At 44.0% G+C, this 19139-nt stretch overlaps 1 protein-coding gene across 1 annotated transcript; it reads left to right on the forward strand.

Moving 5' to 3' along the window:
• Positions 1-3463: 3463 nt before the first annotated feature.
• LOC112897834 (alpha-L-fucosidase 2-like) lies at positions 3464-13277 on the forward strand. Its single transcript, XM_025966225.1, has 10 exons — positions 3464-3726; positions 8847-8992; positions 9148-10019; positions 10732-10864; positions 11317-11475; positions 11876-12100; positions 12176-12277; positions 12356-12491; positions 12579-12774; positions 12853-13277. Exons 1-10 carry the CDS (start codon positions 3483-3485, stop codon positions 13160-13162), a joined length of 2523 nt encoding a protein of 840 aa, XP_025822010.1. The 5' UTR covers positions 3464-3482; the 3' UTR covers positions 13163-13277.
• The last annotated feature ends 5862 nt before the right edge of the window (positions 13278-19139 follow it).

The raw sequence follows: 19139 nt of genomic DNA on the forward strand, positions 1-19139 counted from the left end.
TCCTGTCACTCGCGCGATATAGGAGTTGAATGTTTACTATTCTGCAATCACTATAAGGATACTGGACGGGGTCATGTGCAATATCATGACTCGGTAGTGGTGGCTAAGCGTTTGAAAGTACTAGCCACATACCACGAAATATGGTAAAGCGATAAGCCTAGTAACCAATCGGCCCAAGGAGTGGACATACCTCCCACCACTCGTAATTTGATTTTTCTCACGCACTGACGTGCGGGAGTACGTTCCGCGCAGCGGACAGGAGTACGGTCATGTAGTCGTGCTATAGACGTATGTCCTGCACAATTGGTATGCGTACGTTCCTACAGTCACTTGTGGTGGCCCTGTTCCACGAGTCTGAATGAAAGGCAAACGGTTGCTTCGGAACTAACGTTGGATGTTCCAAGCGTGTGAGCTAGGTTTGCCTTCCAAGATTTGGAAATTCGATTTAGAATCGTCCGTTTCTCGCGGAGATTAAGACTGCTTATTCCTTCTGCCACGTAGAGTAATAACAGTAACTATTGTTGGAATAATCTTGATGGATGATAATCTCTATCTTGCTTGTCTAGAATAGGTGCTTACCTAGAATGGTTAATGAGACTAGAATCTGAAAGCTAAAACATGAAAGTAGATCATACTCTTTGTTGCATTTCAGCTGAAATTAAACCAAGAACCATTTCAAGCCTTCATGAGTCCAGTTATGGGCTAAGTATAACCTAATCTCGGGTAAGCCTTGCTGAGTATTAGTGTACTCAGTCTTGCTAGTGAATTTTTCAGGTATGACCTTTGAGAACCCCACGGATAGTCCTGCATGGCCAACCTCTGTTCCGTTTGGCTGGTCCGTGGAGTGGGATCCGTCCTCGGCTGACAGTGACCCTCCTGAATTACGCAATGCTTCGGGCTAAGCGTGGTGTCAACCTCCACGACGTGTGCAGTTGCGCATAAATTTTCTTCCGCTGTGAACCTGGACAAGCTGTTTAGCTTGTCATTTTAACAATGTTTGTATAAGATTACCTTAAGTTTGAACGTTTTATAATAATGTTTAATATCCTGTGATTTAAAAGTTGACGGGTCGTGTGCAATTGTAAACTTGCCTTCATGCGAGGTAAACCTGCTCCGATCCTGTTGAACCGTGGTTGCATCGGGCGAAGACCCGACAGACCAATGGGTTGTTCCGTTTGAAGTGCGTTGAGTTAATGTCGGCTGTATAGCGATGACTAGCGCACTTAAGCTGGAATAATTCAGACGGTTCTACCACAAGAAATTAACTCATTCCGAATATTGTGGCCAAGATAATGATGATGAATTTCATTACTATGAATGCGTCTAATGTGTTCTTGCATCACAGGATCAAACTCAGCAATTATTTCAACTGTGCCTAGAAAATTACCATTATTATCTTGATAAAGCTTCTCATTTGATCCCCGAAAGGCCAAATTATGTTTAGCAAGAAAGTTCATAGTGGAAACTATTCTTACCAAAACTTGTCTCCAACGCTCATTTTCCTTAGTGATTTCCCGTTGCATCTCATCATCAATTGTTTGATTTCTACTTAACCTCAATCTAAGTTCATTCCATGTATTCATGTTTGTCAAATGCTCAACACTGCTCTCATGTTCTTTGAGTCTCAGACTAAGACGTTGCCAATCCCTCACTGCATCAGATGCTAACAAAGACTTGCTTTTATTTGACTTGAACAACTTGCAGCAAAAACAATAAACTTTATCCACATGCTTAGAATAAACCAACCACTTTCTATCAATAGACTCACCATTAGTTAAATTTCTGGAGTAGTAAGCATATGAAAAATGTCTACCAATGGCATCCTTAGGGAACTCCAGATTCAATTCTCTCACGGACCCCTTTTCAATTAAGATATCCCTTTTGCTATTATCAAGATTATCCCATGTTCTTGGATCATAGATAGATAAATCAGAACCATCTTGTTCATCACCATTTGGATTTTCATGATCAGATGATGGATGCAAATTTTCCTCCCTTGTATTATCTTCAGTGACGTGAATTTCTGGAATTAAATCCTCTTCCCTTATAGCAGGTTCTTGCTGCCCACGATCAGGTTTCTACTGCTCATGATCAGGTTCTTGCCCTTGAACTTCGTTGGCACCAACATTATTTGAAGTTCCAAAGAATTTATATATAGCACCCTTTTGTGATTCAGCCAATTGATCATCTTGTTTTCTTTTCTTTCTTTTCTGAGCACCTGAAAAGTGCTTCTTGGGCAACATCTAAGACATACACAGTAAATAAATGATTAAAACAAACAATTATCTAAAACCAAAATTTAATGAAGATGCAAATAAAGCTTCGGCGTATACTGAATCGCTACCTAGCCTTCTTTCCTTGTTATCCTCGATCTCCTAGTCTGATGCCGATGCGGAAGTGCGAGACGGCAGTGGGCATTAGGCGGTGGCCTCCAGATGGTCAGACTTACGAACCTATACTGCGTGCGTTGGCTGTTGGGGGCCTGCTGGCTGCGTTCATGGAGACCTGCTTGCTGCTAACTTTTATATATATATATATATATATATATATATATATATATATATTAGATGCTAGGCCCCCTTCTTCTTTGGCCCCCGGCCGTCGCCTCTCCTGCATGGGTCCAGAGCCGGCCCTTGTGGTAACAAAGTGGATCATTTGGGCCACAACCACAGCAGGGCTGCATGAGCTAACAACTTCAACCACTGAGAGATATTGGGCTGAGGTATTACACTAGGCATCTCAACAGAATGGGAGCTGCTATTCAACAAGAGAAACTTGAGTCGGCACAACATACAAACTGGTGCAATGACAGAAATAACATGATGGTTAGAGGACAACGCGAAGCGGGATATTGATGTGATGCCCTTGCAAAGGCTTTTGATTAACATTGTGACATGCATGTCTTTACATTAGTGTGGAATAACTACTAACTAGTTCTTTTAATTGACACACTGGTATATGGATTACAAACACTATGCACAGAGCTACATGCTTAGTCATCAACGGTCCTATCTTGTCCTGTCCTTTGGCGTCAACTGCAACGCCACACGGCATAGAGCAAGTGGCCAGCCAGAGCACAGAGCTAGCTGATCGACCTCTTCACTCGTTCCCATGTCCACCGCCGCGATGAGCGCCTCGTGGCCGCCGCTGAAGGTGTCCTTCAATTCCCCTCCCCAGCGGAGTGCTCCACCGAGGCGGCGCCCATGGGATGGCGTACCCATGGACAAGCTCCAGTTCAAACCGTAACTTCCTCATCACTTGCTTTACTTGCTTATTGCTAGTTCGCCACCAGTGTGATCTAAAACAAAACAATGGAAAGACCAACGGGGGCCTGCCTGCCTGCCGGCATGTGTTTGTCTTGTCCCTTGGCGCCAAGCCACCAAGAACGAAACTAAAAGTACAGCACAAGCAACCTCCACGCATTTCCTCCTTATCCTCCGCCCCACCACTGTCCAAATATTTTCCTTGCTTCCATCTCCCCGATGGAATGCAGCGGCAGCGACGGTGGCGAGTGGGTCTGGGTGCGACTTCCAACGCAGGCTGAGGCCGCAGAGCAACAGAAATCACCGTCGGCAGCAGCGACAGAGGTCGAGGACGAGGAGCGGGCGCTGAAGGTGGTGTTCGCGTCGCCGGCAGAGTACTTCACGGACGCGGCACCCATCGGGAACGGCAGCCTCGGTGGCATGGTCTGGGGCGGCGTCGCCACCGAGAAGCTCCAGCTCAACCGTAATTAGCTAACAACTTTCCTTGCCTTCCGTAACACCTTTTCTTAAACTTTTGTTAGCTGAGTGCTTGATTGAATTATTGTTTTTTATTTCACCTTTGATATTAGTAGTACCTTTCTTTTAATCAAAGAGAGACATTATATTGCACCTCGGAACATGTTGGAAATTTCTTTTTTTTTCAAGGGTAACATGTTGGAAAATAAATTAGATCAACATAACAAGGAAACCATCGCGAGAAAAATATTACGGATCATTGGGGCTAACAGTATACAAGGATTGACAAGATGCCGTAATAGAACTGTTATTACTTACAAAAAGGAACAGTAGTAATAACTGTTAAGTAAATAGACAATCACAGTATTAAATTTCTTATGAAATATATCATGATAAGCACTGAAACTAGCATCCATGATCTAACATATACTAGAGAACATAAACAACATAGTCAATATCTCACGATACATGCTTAATGAACAAATCAGATTACAATATACATACTAAGCCTTGACTAGAGGATTGACGATGACGAACCACCGCTGCTGAAGACGATGAAGACAGTTGGCCCGTGAGGCGGCGGAGTTGATCGGAAGATGCGCTGTGGTGAAGACTTTGAGCAGTCGCGCGCACCGCTTCCACAAAACCTTATTCGCCTTCTCTCGGTGCATATCTCAAAGGCAAACGGTTCCGGAGACCTGCTCTCCCGTTCGCCGGTACATGCCGGTGCTCGGGATGGAGAAGGCTACGGTAACAGAGCAGCAGCGAGAAGACAAAAAAACCCTAACTCATTTTGATGTGTTTCTCGTGGAGGCCGATGGATCTATATACGGGGCAGCGAAACCAACCTCGTGTCGCGATCGCTACCTAAACCGATTAGATTAGGTTTAGGGTTTAGGGTTTCATATCTCGCAGACTTAGAGCCCAAGTCACCAAAAATAATACTGCAAAAGGAAAAAATCCTAGCTCATTTTGATGTGTTTCTGGTGGAGGCCGATGGATCGTATATATAGGGAAGCCAAACCAACCTCGTATCGCAATCCTGATCTAAACTGATTAGGTTTAGGGTTTAGGTTTCCATATCTCGTAGATTTAGAGTCCAAGTCATCAAAAAATAAAACCGCAAAAGGAAGTGAGGCACATCTAGCTCAGTGAGGCATGGAGTGAGCATGCCGTGTTTCTCTTCTCTCCCCCATCATATGGCTTGGAGGAGTGGAGACAATCTCAATATTTATATTGATCACCTCACTAATCCACTAGCAAGGTGGGACTAAACTTTGCATCATTTCTCTTGCATATATAGGCTTTGAGATTTATAAGAATTTCTCAATTTTCTAATGGACCAAGCCCTACTCAAAATTTCAGCAATAACATCTATAGACAGTATTAGGAATTCAACTTTGAAATAAGCCATTTTTAGCGCGGTTATGCTCAGCTTCAGCTGAAGTAATTTTCCCCATCACCTGAAGAACACCCCGACCCATGAGATCTCGATCGACGTGCTGTCATCTTCCTCACGTCCACGCCCGGTCATCCCTGCACCACGCTCCTCCTCCCGTCTCTAGCAGCTCCTGCTGCAATAACCTGGATCCGTCGGGGTACTCGTCGTGACGCTCTCGCTAGCTCCACCGTCCACCGAATGTCCTTCACCACCGGAGCTGGTGGCACCCCACCGTCTTGCAGCTCCACCCACAATATGTCACCACCGCCAGCAGCAGCCACCCTATGGCGCTCCTCTTACACCCCTACCTCGCCGGGGAAGCCTCGCCCCCGGCAGCCCTAACCCCAAAGTCCCAAACCCAAATCTAATCAAGCTTGGCTGCGACGCCGAGGAGAACTGGTGATAGCGAGGCAATGGAGGAAGCGGCGGCGGCGAGGGGGAGAAGCAAGCGGCGGTGGGGAGGTAGAGAAGAAAGCGGCGGCGGCGGCGAGGCAGAGGAGCAGGTCCACGTGTGGGCTGGGCTGGAAAAAAGGGCCGAATAATGCCGCGATACCTTTTAGACGATATAGCACGCGACCATTCTCGGCCGTGTAATAACTATTGCGAGAGTCCAGTTTTTGACAACTAGACTAAAATATCACGCAATGCCCTTGAGCAATTTAAACAGTGGATTAACAAGACTGATGTGTTTGTTGAGAATATCGTACGTGGCAAAACTAACAGCATGTTACCAAAAACAATATTCAAGAGTAACCGAAGGGAAAAATAGTGCCAAGTCTTAATTTTTTTGAAAAATAGTGTCAAGTCTTAATACTTGAAGGGCCAACCGCTATGTAAGAAATCAACAAAAAAGACACACTCATAGAAGACGCGGAATTAACTCATGTCTCCTGTAAAAGAAAAGAGATACGGGTTGACAAGCCCCGTCTCCTATAAATACGCTCCTAGTAGCAGCAGAGGACAAGCCGCGTCTCCCGTAAGACAGGAGACACGGGTTAAAAAAAACGTCTCCTATGTACCAACATAGGAGATGCGAATTTTTTGCGTCTCCTGCGAGTTCAAATCGGAGACGTAAATTTGGAGATGCGAGCAAGCTGTGTCTCCTGTGACTCTTAACCCGCATCTCTTATGAGCTTCGCTTACATAGCGAATGTTGTCTGGTATAAAGTTAACCGTCAAAAAATAGAATCCGTCCTTCACCTTAGTTCAAACTTTTGTCGCGCGATCACACCCTCCATCGCTCATGTGCCATTTTCATAGCCCGGCTGCTGCGTTGTGCCTTTCTTCTGATCTCTCTCTGCCATGGATCAAACCAATTTGTTCTTAAACGTGGTAAAATGTTTAGTTTTCTATAGCAAATTGAGCATAGCTCTCCTAGCTAGTAAGCTAGTAAGGTTCTTTACGCCGGAACCTACTCGTCTCATCCGATTTTGAGTTCTCAACTTAGCGACAGACAAGATACCTGTGGTTACTGGGTTAATCTCTAGATATATTGGCCCAATTTTTCGAAGATGCTTAGGATTAAGGTTGTATCGTTGTGTGTATGTACTCATAGGGGTAAGTGTGCGGGCGCGTTTATGAGCGTTTGCATTTGTATTGTGTTTTTTTTCAAAAAAAGGTTCAATTTTCAACAGAAAGAGCTATACTATCCTCATATATCATATCATGTCATCGTTCTCCAAATATGCCATGTCATACAAAAAGAGAGAATGATATCATTGTTATAGTCTTCTTTAATTGTTTGGTATGTCAGCAAAATATCCTACATGGCATATAATTAATAGGAAAAATTCCTCACATAGTATTGGTTAAACTCCAAATCCTTTATATGCCCCTGTAAGTGACTGTGGAGGACCTACATGTCACAGACACTACGATAGCATACGAGGGATTACGAGTTTTCTCGGTGGCATATAAGAAAATTGCCCTAATTAATATCTGTAATACCACGCACTAGAATTATTCCTTACACAACATAACACTACTACACATTTTGCAAAATATAAGGGGAATCTTAATGGAAGTTTTATTTACATATATTATGAGGTGACGCGTCAATAGAAATAGGAAGATGACATAGAAATTAAGAGATGAATTTCATCTGGTTGAAATCCAAACATACGGTTTCCAACGCATTGGAAGGCCGAGCGAAACTCCGCTAAAAGCATTTTGTTTCATTCTCACATGTTGGAAACTAAGTGAACTTACGTGATAGCATTTCGTTCCACAATTCCATGTGTAACACTTAAATGGTATCGTAAACTTCTGGAATTACAAAATAAAATTGTGTAACGTCCCAGTTCCAAATATGGCTCAGTTCTACTCGCACACGTTGAGTAGAACACGCACTCGCACCAACCCCGTTTACACTTTCGTTCTCGCTTAGCGTAAAAGGGTTAACCCGGGGGGTTGAAATGCACTTGGCACTTGGGTTTATATGTTGGTGAGACTAACTCTCAACTAGCAAGGTGGGACAAATCCCTACGCATAGCATGCCACTCGCACTTGGGCACTAGTGGGCTCAAATCCATCCTTGTTGAGCCGAGATGTCACATACACCTCCTAAAGGACCCGACGTTCTCATCAGCAACATACCCACGCACGCGAGGGTCGGCTCTGATACCAATTGTAACGCCCCAGTTCCAAATATGGCTCAGTTCTACTCGCACGTTGAGTAAAACACGCACTCGCACCAATCCCGCTTACACTTTCGTCCTCGCTTCGCGTAAAAGGGTTAACCCAGGGGTTGAAATGCACTTGGCCCTTGGATTTATATGTTGGTGAGACTCATTCTCAACTAGCAAGGTGGGACAAATCCCTACACATGGCATGCCACTCACACTTGGGCACTAGTGGGCTCAAATCCATCCTTGTTGGGCCGGGATGTCACAAATTGCATACTAGACTAATCCCATGGAATAGTCTTTATAGAATCACTAAATGAAATTGTAAATATCTTAGTTGACGTGATATCTTTGGTTGATGTGTCACTCCTAGAAAAAACGATAAAATGAAACTGCGCATAGAATGCTTTAAGGAGAACTTTTCTAGTTCATAAATGTATGATGTCCGGATAGCACGTGACGACTGATTTAAGAATGATAGCATAGTTGGATTTGTCACGTCAATCTTCTCGTTTTTAACAGCTATCTATATAGGAGTATAAATTAACATTTCAAATAAAAGATTGGGTTCATAAGCACACACGAGAGATGCGCACCGTATTCTAGCACGGGCTCCTTGATCCGTTTGGTCATCCCTGGCAAATGCGAAACGAATGGGTTCTGCCGGAGCGGAGCCATGTGCCCTGTCCCGATTGCACCCCTTGCCACCGCAAGATTAGGCAAAGCCGAGGCAACCGCATCCGCGCCCGGATGGTGCTGGACGAAATGCGTGACCAGCACAACGCCCTAGCTGGATTTCCGCAAGGCGGCGGATGTGTCCGGTAATCCTATCCCACGGTTTCAATGTGTCTTCGCGAATCAAGATGGTGTGGCGTTTTAGTGTGTTTTCTTTTTTCTGCGAAATGTTTGAACGTTGGACCTTTGTTTCCCTTTACTTAATATATAATCAGTAGGGGATTTACCCCTCCTGTTCCATCAAAAAAAATGTTTGAGTATTTCTAAAATTTCATGTCGGACGGCAAGAAGTGAACAACGGCGTGCTGTGATCGACTGTTGTTGCAGATGACACCCTATGGACCGGTGCACCAGGGAACTATACTGACTCGGAGGCGCCGGCTGCTCTCGCGGTGGTGAGGGAACTTGTCAACCAAGGGCGATTCGCTGATGCCACTGAGGCGGCCACGCACCTCTTCGGCGGCCAATCAGAAGTAAGCCTACAATATGGCTTCGTTCTGTTTGGCTTTCTTATTCCTTATCAAAACATAATGTCTATCTTAAAACATAGATGTCATTAATTATAGTATGATTTCCAAATTTACATCTCTTTTTGAGTCATGAATTCTCTTTCTATATATATGACAAGGTCTACCAACCTCTCGGTGACATAAATCTGGAGTTTGGTGCTTCCAATCAGGCTTATGATTCCTACAAAAGGGAGTTAGATTTACATACCGCTACTGTGCTTACCACCTACAACATCGGAGAGGTGCGGTACATGAGGGAGCACTTCTGCTCAAATCCGCATCAAGTCATCGTTACCATGATCTCTGCAAACATACCGGGACAGGTCTCCTGCACAATGTCTTTGAGCAGCCAGTTAAAAAATAATGTCACTGTGACCAATGCTAATGAGTTGGTCATGGAAGGTATCTGTCCAAGTCAGAGGCCTAGTCTGAGAAAAGGTAACTCTAATGATGTAACTGGAATTAAGTTTGCAGCCGTTCTTGGATTGCAGATTGGTGGGAACACTGCAAAAGCGACAGTTGTGAATGATCAGCAATTGAGGCTTGACAACGCAGATTGGGTTGTCTTAGTTGTTGCAGCTTCTTCGTCCTTTAACGGTCCATTTGTGAATCCGGCTGACTCTGCATTAGATCCCACATCAATAGCTCTAAATACATTGAACCTCACTAGGAACTTAACATATGACCAGCTCAAAGCTGCCCATTTGGATGATTATCAGCACCTCTTTTACCGTCTTACCATACAGCTTTCACGAGGATTGAAGGACACACATAGTTTGCTAACTGAAAAGGAGAGACCTAATGAAGAAGTTGGTGTAGAAATCAGAACATCAGCAGACAGGGTCAAGAGTTTTAGCATTGATGAGGATCCTTCTCTGGTTGAGCTGTTGTTCCAATATGGGCGATACCTTTTCATTTCATGCTCCAGGCCAGGGACCCAGGTTTCCAATCTGCAAGGAATATGGAACCAAGATGTTGATCCTGCATGGGAGTAAGATTCTTTTGTTTCTTGTTATTTTTGTTATTGTTTGATCTGTTTCTTGTTATTTTTGTTCTTGTTTGATGAATGGACCTTCATGGACCAATCGTTATTAGTGTCAGCTACTTGTGTAAGTTGCTAATCTTATTATGCAATTATGGTACATTATACTCAACTGCAAAATCTGTGATTTTGATAAAATTACTTCGATTTTGAATACATTTGAGGAATCTAAGGATACCAAATCTTTATTTCTAAACAAAAAAATACAGTACAAGTCAAACCCAGTAATAGAGCTTCTGCATTTTTCATAGCTTAGCATGTCAAATTTGAATTTTTGAATTTCTGTACTCATCACATGCATGGAAACAAATCCATTCAACTTGGCTATGAAGAATGCAGAGTACATATGTAAAATTTTTATATTTGTCACTCCAAGCAACTTCTCATAAATGTTCTAGTACACTCAGTAGTGATTTCAATTTCAAGAATTTGGATTAGGTACCAAGACCATTATCATATTTAAAGTGGTCAACTATAAGAAACTAATTTTATATGCATACCATAAAAATGCGCACAGATGAGGAGAAAAGTTTCCATGTAAATAAACAGCATGCTAATAGTGCTCACTGTAAGATAGGAGCCTCCAGATGTCTTTGATTCGTTCATTACGAATTCCTGACCTATTTATGCGATCCAATATTCATACAACTTTGCTTTTCAGTGCAGCTCCTCATCTTAACATCAATCTTCAGATGAATTACTGGCCAGCGCTGCCTTGCAACCTTAGTGAATGCCAGGAACCATTATTTGACTTCCTTGCATCTCTTGCAGTTAATGGTAGCAAGACAGCAAAAGTAAGTTCTAGTCCTCTGATCGGTTTAGTATGGTTGCAAAATCATTACAATGATTACATCATTTCATATATCACAACATCTTATAGTGTAGGCTTCATAAACAGTTATTGGTACTTGACAACCCAGAAGCCACAAGGTTATTTGTGATCAAAAATTTATTTCCATTTCCCCTTTTGGTTTTCTAGTGATTCTTTGATAAAATCTGCTAGTGAATAGTGAAATGACATAGACTTCTCTGTTTTCTATAGAAGTTAGTGAAGTTGGATGCAGCACAAAGAGTGATTTTACTAATAGTAGAGGCTATTACCTGCATGTTATTCTTCATGAAGTTGTACTAAACCTTTAAAATGAAATTCCTTTCCAGGAAACTAAGCCTATCATGTAAGAACCTTAAATTATACTTAATCTGGTCAAGTTTGCAGCTTATTGGGAAAACTATGTAACTGTGATAGGTCAATTACCAGTCAAGTGGGTGGGTAACGCATCATGTCACAGATATATGGGCAAAGTCTTCGGCCTTCCTTAAGAATCCGAAGCATGCAGTGTGGCCAATGGGAGGTGCATGGTTATGCACACATCTGTGGGAGCACTACCAGTTTTCACTGGATAAAGTAAGAACCAGTCCTGGTATTACTATCATATTTTAGTCTAATGCTGTACTTTCACCACAGGTGACTGATCTGATTTCACAACATTTCATAAAGTGAAAATGCCATCACGTAGTGGTTTTAAGGCTACCCAGTGAAAACATTTCCCAGCTATCTTCAGCCTATGATTTACTAGTACCCAGAAATCCTGGAGGGCTCTGGAATTGAAACCATGTAATCAACAACGGGTATCCCACAATGAACTTAAGGAAAACAGATATGAATAGTCTGGTGATTGCAAAACTGAAATAAGTAAAACATGCCCAGGATAATTGAAGTTCCTTTTAGAGAAGTTATGTAATAGTTCATAGCTATTAAATATTTATTATATTGGAAGACACTGAGAATCTGAGACATATCTAAGGACTTTTTGGAGAATAAGGCATATCCATTGCTGGAAGGTTGCGCCACCTTTCTGGTTGACTGGTTGATTGAAGGACAAGGAGGTTATCTTGAAACAAATCCCTCAACATCTCCAGAGCATGCTTTTCTAACTCCAGATGGTCAGCCAGCAAGTGTGAGCTACTCAACAACAATGGACATCTTGATCATTAGGGAGGTTTTCTCGGCTGTCCTTCTATCTGCAGAGGTAATTATATTATTTATGTGACATTACAATCATTTGTGCCACTCAAAAATAATGATTAGATTTGGCCTGTTGTAGGTCTTAGGGAAATCTGATACTGATTTGGTGAAGAACATCAAGAAAGCACTCCCAAGGCTCCCTCCCATACAGATTGCAAGAGATCGTACTATCATGGAGTGGGTGTGTCATTTAGATCACAAGGCTCATTTGCCAATTTTCCTGAATTATAGAATGATTTTTCTAAATATGTTTATGCAGGCTCTAGATTTCCAGGATCCAGAAGTCCATCATAGGCACTTGTCACATCTCTTTGGAATTTACCCTGGACATACTATAACCTTGGAGAAAAACGCTGATGTTTGTGAAGCTGCAGCGAATAGCCTTTATAAAAGAGGTTTGAAAAATATAAATAAGCTGTTTAAATTTTATGATCGAGTTGTTTGATCACCAGAAAAAAAGAAACCACCCTTTTGCTTTTTAGGTGAAGATGGTCCAGGATGGTCGACAACATGGAAGATGGCCCTATGGGCACGCCTTTTCAACAGTGAGAACGCATACAGAATGGTCCTAAAATTGATCACTTTGGTTCCTCCTGGTGAAAAGGTTGACTTCGAAGGAGGACTGTACAACAATCTGTGGACAGCACACCCACCATTCCAGATCGATGCAAATTTTGGGTACAAATACATTTGGTCTAGCCTCTTCTTCTGAGCTCTAGATATTCAGAGCTTACATGGACATCTTCTTAATTGCAGATTCACAGCTGCTATTGCTGAGATGCTGCTTCAGAGCACACAGAATGATCTGTACCTGCTCCCTGCCCTGCCACGCGATAAGTGGCCCAGAGGCTGTGTCAAGGGGCTCAGGGCTCGGGGTGATGTGACTGTCAACATATGCTGGGATGAAGGGGAGCTTCAGGAAGCATTATTATGGTCAAACCATGGAAATTCAGTCACAAGGCTGCACTATGGTGGACTGGTTACTGCCATCGCAGTTTGCAGCAGCACTGTTTACAAGTTCAACAGAGGATTGGAGTGCTTAGAGGCTTGGCCCCTTGGCAAGTAATTGCCTCGTCTGTTTTCACAGGAATCAAATGAAAAAATATGTGAAGAGTAGTGCAACATGTTGCATTACATCAGAACAGTATGCAGTTATTCAATTCAGGTTCAAGACATCACAAGGGCACACCAGCTCCCAGTGTTCCAGGCCTCTATACATAACCTTAAACTAGGATAGCAAAAAATCATAGTTCAAAATAGCGGGCTAAGGGGTTTAGCGGCTCCACTCCAAAAATAGCTATAGCGGGCTAAATTGTGACATCCTAGGTGTTAAATAGAGCAAGCCAATAGGAAGAATGTTTGGTGTGGATTGAATTATGTGAAAATTTAGTAAAGTTATGAAAATAAGGGTATTCATGTAATTTTATGAAAGTACAAGTCCTTTTATGTAAATTAGTTGAAGTACAAAAGTAACATCCAAAATTACAAAGGGTCAAAATGTAAAAAGGTGCAAGTCATCATGACATGTCATAAATACTTGCAATTAGGTCCAAAGTTATAAAAATTTACCTTGATAAGGACAAAATTTATTTAAGTTTGATTTGAGTGCAAAGTGGTAAAATAAAGCATCGTGCTTTAGGTTTTTGAACTTGAACCCTAAAGCAAAGTTGTAGGATTTGAAAAACTCTACAAATTCTATTTTGGTCATTTCCTCATTAGAGCTTTGGATCAGTGGAAAAATTCAGTTTGCAGTGAGATCCCTGAGGTTTTTGCAAATTCCAAGAAGGTCCCTCGGACCCCTCTCCCTCTTCTTCTTCCTCTGGCACCTCCTCTGCTCCTCTGCTCCTTTACTGCTGCGCCGCCACCCGCCGTTTCCGGCCGCCCCTCGCCACCTCCTGCTGCGCTTCATCTCCACGCGTCGCCCCCAGCTCGAGCGCCGCCCTACCCTCCCCTCTTCTGGCCTCCCGCGCGCTTGCCACGCCCTTCTCCTCTCCTGCCCGAGCTCCCGCCGAATGCCACCTCGCCGCCGCCGTGGCAATACCTGTGTACGCGCCCTCGCCCTCTCTTTTCTGGCTCAAGAGCTCCACTAGCTCCCTCTCTTCCCATTCCATTGTGACGCCCTGAAAATTCACCAAATTAAATCGCGTGCTAGAGTGTTTCGTTTAAAAACCGTTCGTCGTCAAAACCCTAGCCCTAACCCCTTCCGACCGACACCGAGCTTGACCACTGTCCCATCCCGCACCGCTCGGCGGTCCGACGACCGCGCGCGACCGCCTTCCGCGATCAGCGCCGACGCAATCTCTTTCTCCTCGCGCAGCGCGCGAATGTCGCGCGCGCGTGGCCGACCAGCCACGGTCGCCGCCGCGAAAATCGCCGACGCGCGCCACCTTTCCTTCTCCCTTTCTTTTCACCATTCCTTCTTCCTTTCCATTTTCCTCCTATTTTCTTTTCCCCCTTCTTTTCCTTCTCTCCCTTTTCTTTTCTTCCCTTTTTCCTTTTTCCTTTCTTTCTTCCTTCTCTTTTCCCCCTCCTCCCTTCTCCCTCTCCTTCCTTTCCCCTGCCGCGCGCCCGAGCACTGCCCGCCCGTGCGCCTGCTCTGCCCCGGCCGCGCCGCGACGCACGCGCACGCGCAACGCGTGGCCGTGCTGTGACACTCAGGTAATTAGTTAGGTTATACCTTAGATTTTAAGCATGCTTGTATGTTCAAAGTTTGGCAAAAATATACTTTATGTATGCAATGCTATGAAAGAAATGATGTTTAAGTAATTAATATTAATTAAAGGTCCTTTTATGCAAAATGGATGGGGAATGAGGGAAAAGTTTAAAAGCATAAGGGTTATTTTGCAAAAAGTAATATCAGTGGTTAAATTTCAAAAATATGTATGAAATTACCATAGGGTGTATGTGTAAAAGTAATTTTACTTAGGGATTTACATAAAATATGAAATTATTACTAAGTCTATTCTATTTCCAAAACTATTGCTCAAATGTAGATGAACCTTAAAGAGAAGTTGTAGAGTTTGAAAAACCATGCACTTTTGATTTTTGGACCATCTTCATTTGAGCATTGGTTTAAAAGTTACAAGCCCTTTTCAGTAAGGCCCCTATCTTTCTCTGAAATTACAGATCAGTCCCTGAGTCAGTTCACCCCCTTCTTCCTCCCTGCGCTCTGCCCCCCTGCTCTGCCTCCCCTGCTCTTCTGCCGCCGGCGTAATGCGCCGCCCCTGGTTCACCGCCGGCCATCCCCTGTGTTTCCCCGGGTCCACGTGTCACCCCTCTGCTCGGCCACCTCTCCACCCCCCCTGGCTGGCGCCTTGACCCCGCGCCACGGTGCCTGCGGCACTGCTGCACCGCCACCGGTGCTCCCTGCCGCCGCCGCAATACCCTTGTGGCCGTGCCTTATCCCCTCCTCGCTACGGCTCCGAGGCACCAGCAACTCTCAGTAACTCGTTTTCTTTCGCTTGTTGCGGACCGAACCCCTGCCGTCGCCTGATTCTCCCCCTTTCTTCTTCCCTGCCTCACCAGAGCCGCCCGCACTTCTTCCCGGCATACACAGCAGACACTTCATCTCGCCTAAATTCCGTTAACACAGAGCTTCCCCACCCCCTCCTCTTGCTCCCTGTCGCGATCCAAACCAGCCCCGGCCCTCCCCCTCGCCGGATTTGCTCCACCCCGAGCCGCCCCTCCATTGGCGCCGCCGAGCACGGCTCCACCGTCGACAGCCCGCCTCGCCACTCCTCCGACCAATCCATGTAAGGGAATCGCTTCCCCACATCTCAGTGGTGCTCATGCGTGCGCTAGACCCCCTTGTTCGCCGGCCGCTCGCCGGGAACGGCGTCGCGCCGCCACGGCCGCCGCCCCTTCTCGTCGCCGGCCGGATTTCTCCCTTGTCTGTTGGATCCCGCCTTGCCCTATGTGCTTGCCTTTTCCCCCTGGTCGTGCTTGACCGGCCCCTCACCGCCGGCGACCTCGCCGCCGGTGAGAACGCGCGGGAGGCCGAGCCTCCAGCCGTGTCGAGGCCGGGCAAGGGCCTATTCGTAAGAAGAATATGTCTTTTAGGGACCCCAGTGCAAAATGTTCAACCCCCCCCCTAAGGCTTCTATTATTTCATGTGTATTTGTTTCCCTGTCTTGTAAAATTCATAACAATTCACAGAAAAATCTAAAAATAGTAAAACCAATTTTGTTAGAAAGTAGATTTCAAACTCTATGACTCTTGTTAATAGAGTTTAGTTTGAAATAAAATATTTCTACCTGTATTTTTAAATCTAAAGTTAAAGGGTAAAATACACCCAACCTTGTTATTTCATGTTATTTTGTTTCCTTAAAGGTATAGTATGAATGATTGATGAACTCTAGTTAACTTATGTAAAATTGCAAACTTAAATTTGATTTAAATTTAACTTCTTTTATTTTAAACTCTCAAATTTGAAATATTAAGTAAACCTATTATATAACCTTTTCTAAATTAACACTTTTGTTAGTCATTAATGTGATATTTTATAATCAAATTTCTGTAAACTTTTATTTAAAAGCTTTTAATTCAAATTTTAGTTCATTTAAAATTTAATTTAAATGCTTTAGTAAATCCTACCATATCTTTTTAAATAGTGTTTTAAATCTAAAGCCTCTTTATTGTATCTATGTTTGTGTGCTAATTAAACGAGTTATAGTGATTGAAGTATGAAATTCTAAATTTAAATTTCACCTTGTATACTTTGTTGCATCTCATATAGAATCTACGACACTCGACGACGGGGATTACGAACTGGTCTTAGGGCAAGACCAAGGCTTTCCAGAAGATCCAGCGCAAGTCGTCGAAGGGCTAACTGAAGCTCCGAACCCGAGTTCGGAAATCCCTGACACTCCTACCCTCACCCCCACTCCAGAAGGCAAGCCCCGGACATATCCCACTACTTTATTTACACTGTAATCTATGTCTATCTATATTATATCTTGCATTAGGTCTAGGAGTTGAGGTGAAACCCTAGATGCATGAATCCTAGGAATCCAATGTAATGCTCCCGAGTCCTTATCGGATAGATGCTCCGCTAATAGGACCGGTAGAAGTCGGGTGATTTCCTGTCACTCGCGCGATATAGGAGTTGCATGTTTACATTACTGCAACCACTATAAGGATGACGGACAGGGTCATGTGCTGTGTCATGACCTGGAAGTTTACCCTGTCTGTTTCGGTAAAAAGTTTTAAGGCCGAAATGTTTGGTAGTGGTGGCTAAGTTTTTGAAAGTACTAGCCACATACCGCGAAATATGGTAAGCGGTAAGCCTAGTACCCGAATGGCCCGGCAAATGGACTTGTCTCCACCACTCGACTTTTATTTTATGTTTACACGCACCGACGTGTGGGAGTACGTTCTGCGAGGCAGACAGGAATACGGGTTTTGTAGTCGCGCTACAGACGTATGTCCTGTACACATTGGGTGTGCGTACGGTCCTGCAGTCGCTTGTGGTGGCCCTGATCCATAACCCGGAATATGAGGGAAACGGTTGCTTCGGAATGCCCTGTTGGTATTCCAAGCGTGTGTGTTAGATTTACCTTGCAAGGATAAATTCGATTCGAATCGTCCGCCTCTCACGAAGCTTGAGACTGCTTATCCCTTCTGCCACATTGAGTAAGAAGTGGAACCAATGATAGATAATCTTGTTGAATGATAATCACTACCTTGCTTGCTTAGTGTAGGTGCTAATCTAGAATAATTACTCAACTAGAAGATGAAAGCTAAAACTTGAAAATAGTACATACTCTTTGTTACTTTTCAGCTGAAAATAAACCCAGAGCCTTACAAAACCTGCATGGGTCTAGTTACGGGCTAAGTATACCCAGCCCCGGGTAAGCCTTGCTGAGTATTAGAATACTCAGCCTTGCTAACGTCTGTTTCAGGTATAATCTTTGAGAATCCCACGGATAACCTTGTGTGGCCAACGTCCGTTCCTTTTGGCTGGTCCGTGGAGTGGGACCCGTCCCCGGCCGGCACTGACCCTCCGGAGTGACACCAGGCCCTGGGCTAAGCTTGGCGTCCGTCTTCGCGACGTGTGTAGTCGCGTAAAACTTTTTCTTCCGCTGTGAGTTTAGACAAGCTGTTATGCTTGTCAGTTGAACATGGTTATGTATAAGTTTACTTATCTTTGAAACTCGGTTGTAATAATGTCGTATGGTTGTAAATTAAAAGTTGATGAGCTACTCTGTGATGTGAACTCGCCTTCGTGCGAGATAAACCTGCTTCGATCCTGCTGAACCGTGGTTGAATCGGGCGGAGACCCGACAGACCAAAGGATTGTTCCGTTTGAAGTGCGTTGAGCTGATTGCAGTTGTACGGCGATCAATAGCGCACTTGAGCCGGAATAATTCGAGCGGTTCTGCCACAGCTGGTATCAGAGCTGTAGGTTTATCTTTACATCTAGAATAACTCTTAAAAGGTGTTTTCTGGATAAAAGTTTGTCAACAAATGAAATTACAAAGTACGTTGGATCCGTTAAGGTTGTGCTTAGAACGTAAAGCCCTAAGGGTTTATATGGGAAAGTATCAGGTGGCTAATGGTATCTATATATGTATAGATAGATCTGACTTGCAGCACTACTTTCTGTCAAAACTTAAATTTCTGCACAACCCAACCTTACTTCCTGTAACGACATCTACGAACGGAGGTAAGAAGGTAAGGATCCTCAGCCAACTGAGGGAGCTTGGCCTTCCCGTCGGTGATGCGAACCGAACGCTGTTTCTCAAGCAGTGGCCTACTTGAGATGCTGCCAATATACCAACTTAGGTTGATTATATTGGGAGTATATGGTTCGGCGCAGGGTATGGCGATCGCTATTCATACCCCCGCATATTGCGGTACCCCCCGTGAATACGTTGTTTCGATAACGTATGCTAACGTTGTCTGTACGGCGGTAATTGTACAGATGCTGTTTCTATAGTGAGCAGTAATGTTTGGGGACGCTTTCATGTCGTGCTGCCATGAAAGGTTCATGAGATATATATATATATCTGTGTTTTCTTCTGCAGGTACACTAACCACGTTTA

Source organism: Panicum hallii, chromosome 6 (genome assembly GCF_002211085.1).
Source record: "Panicum hallii strain FIL2 chromosome 6, PHallii_v3.1, whole genome shotgun sequence".
Classification (NCBI taxonomy): Eukaryota; Viridiplantae; Streptophyta; class Magnoliopsida; order Poales; family Poaceae; genus Panicum; species Panicum hallii.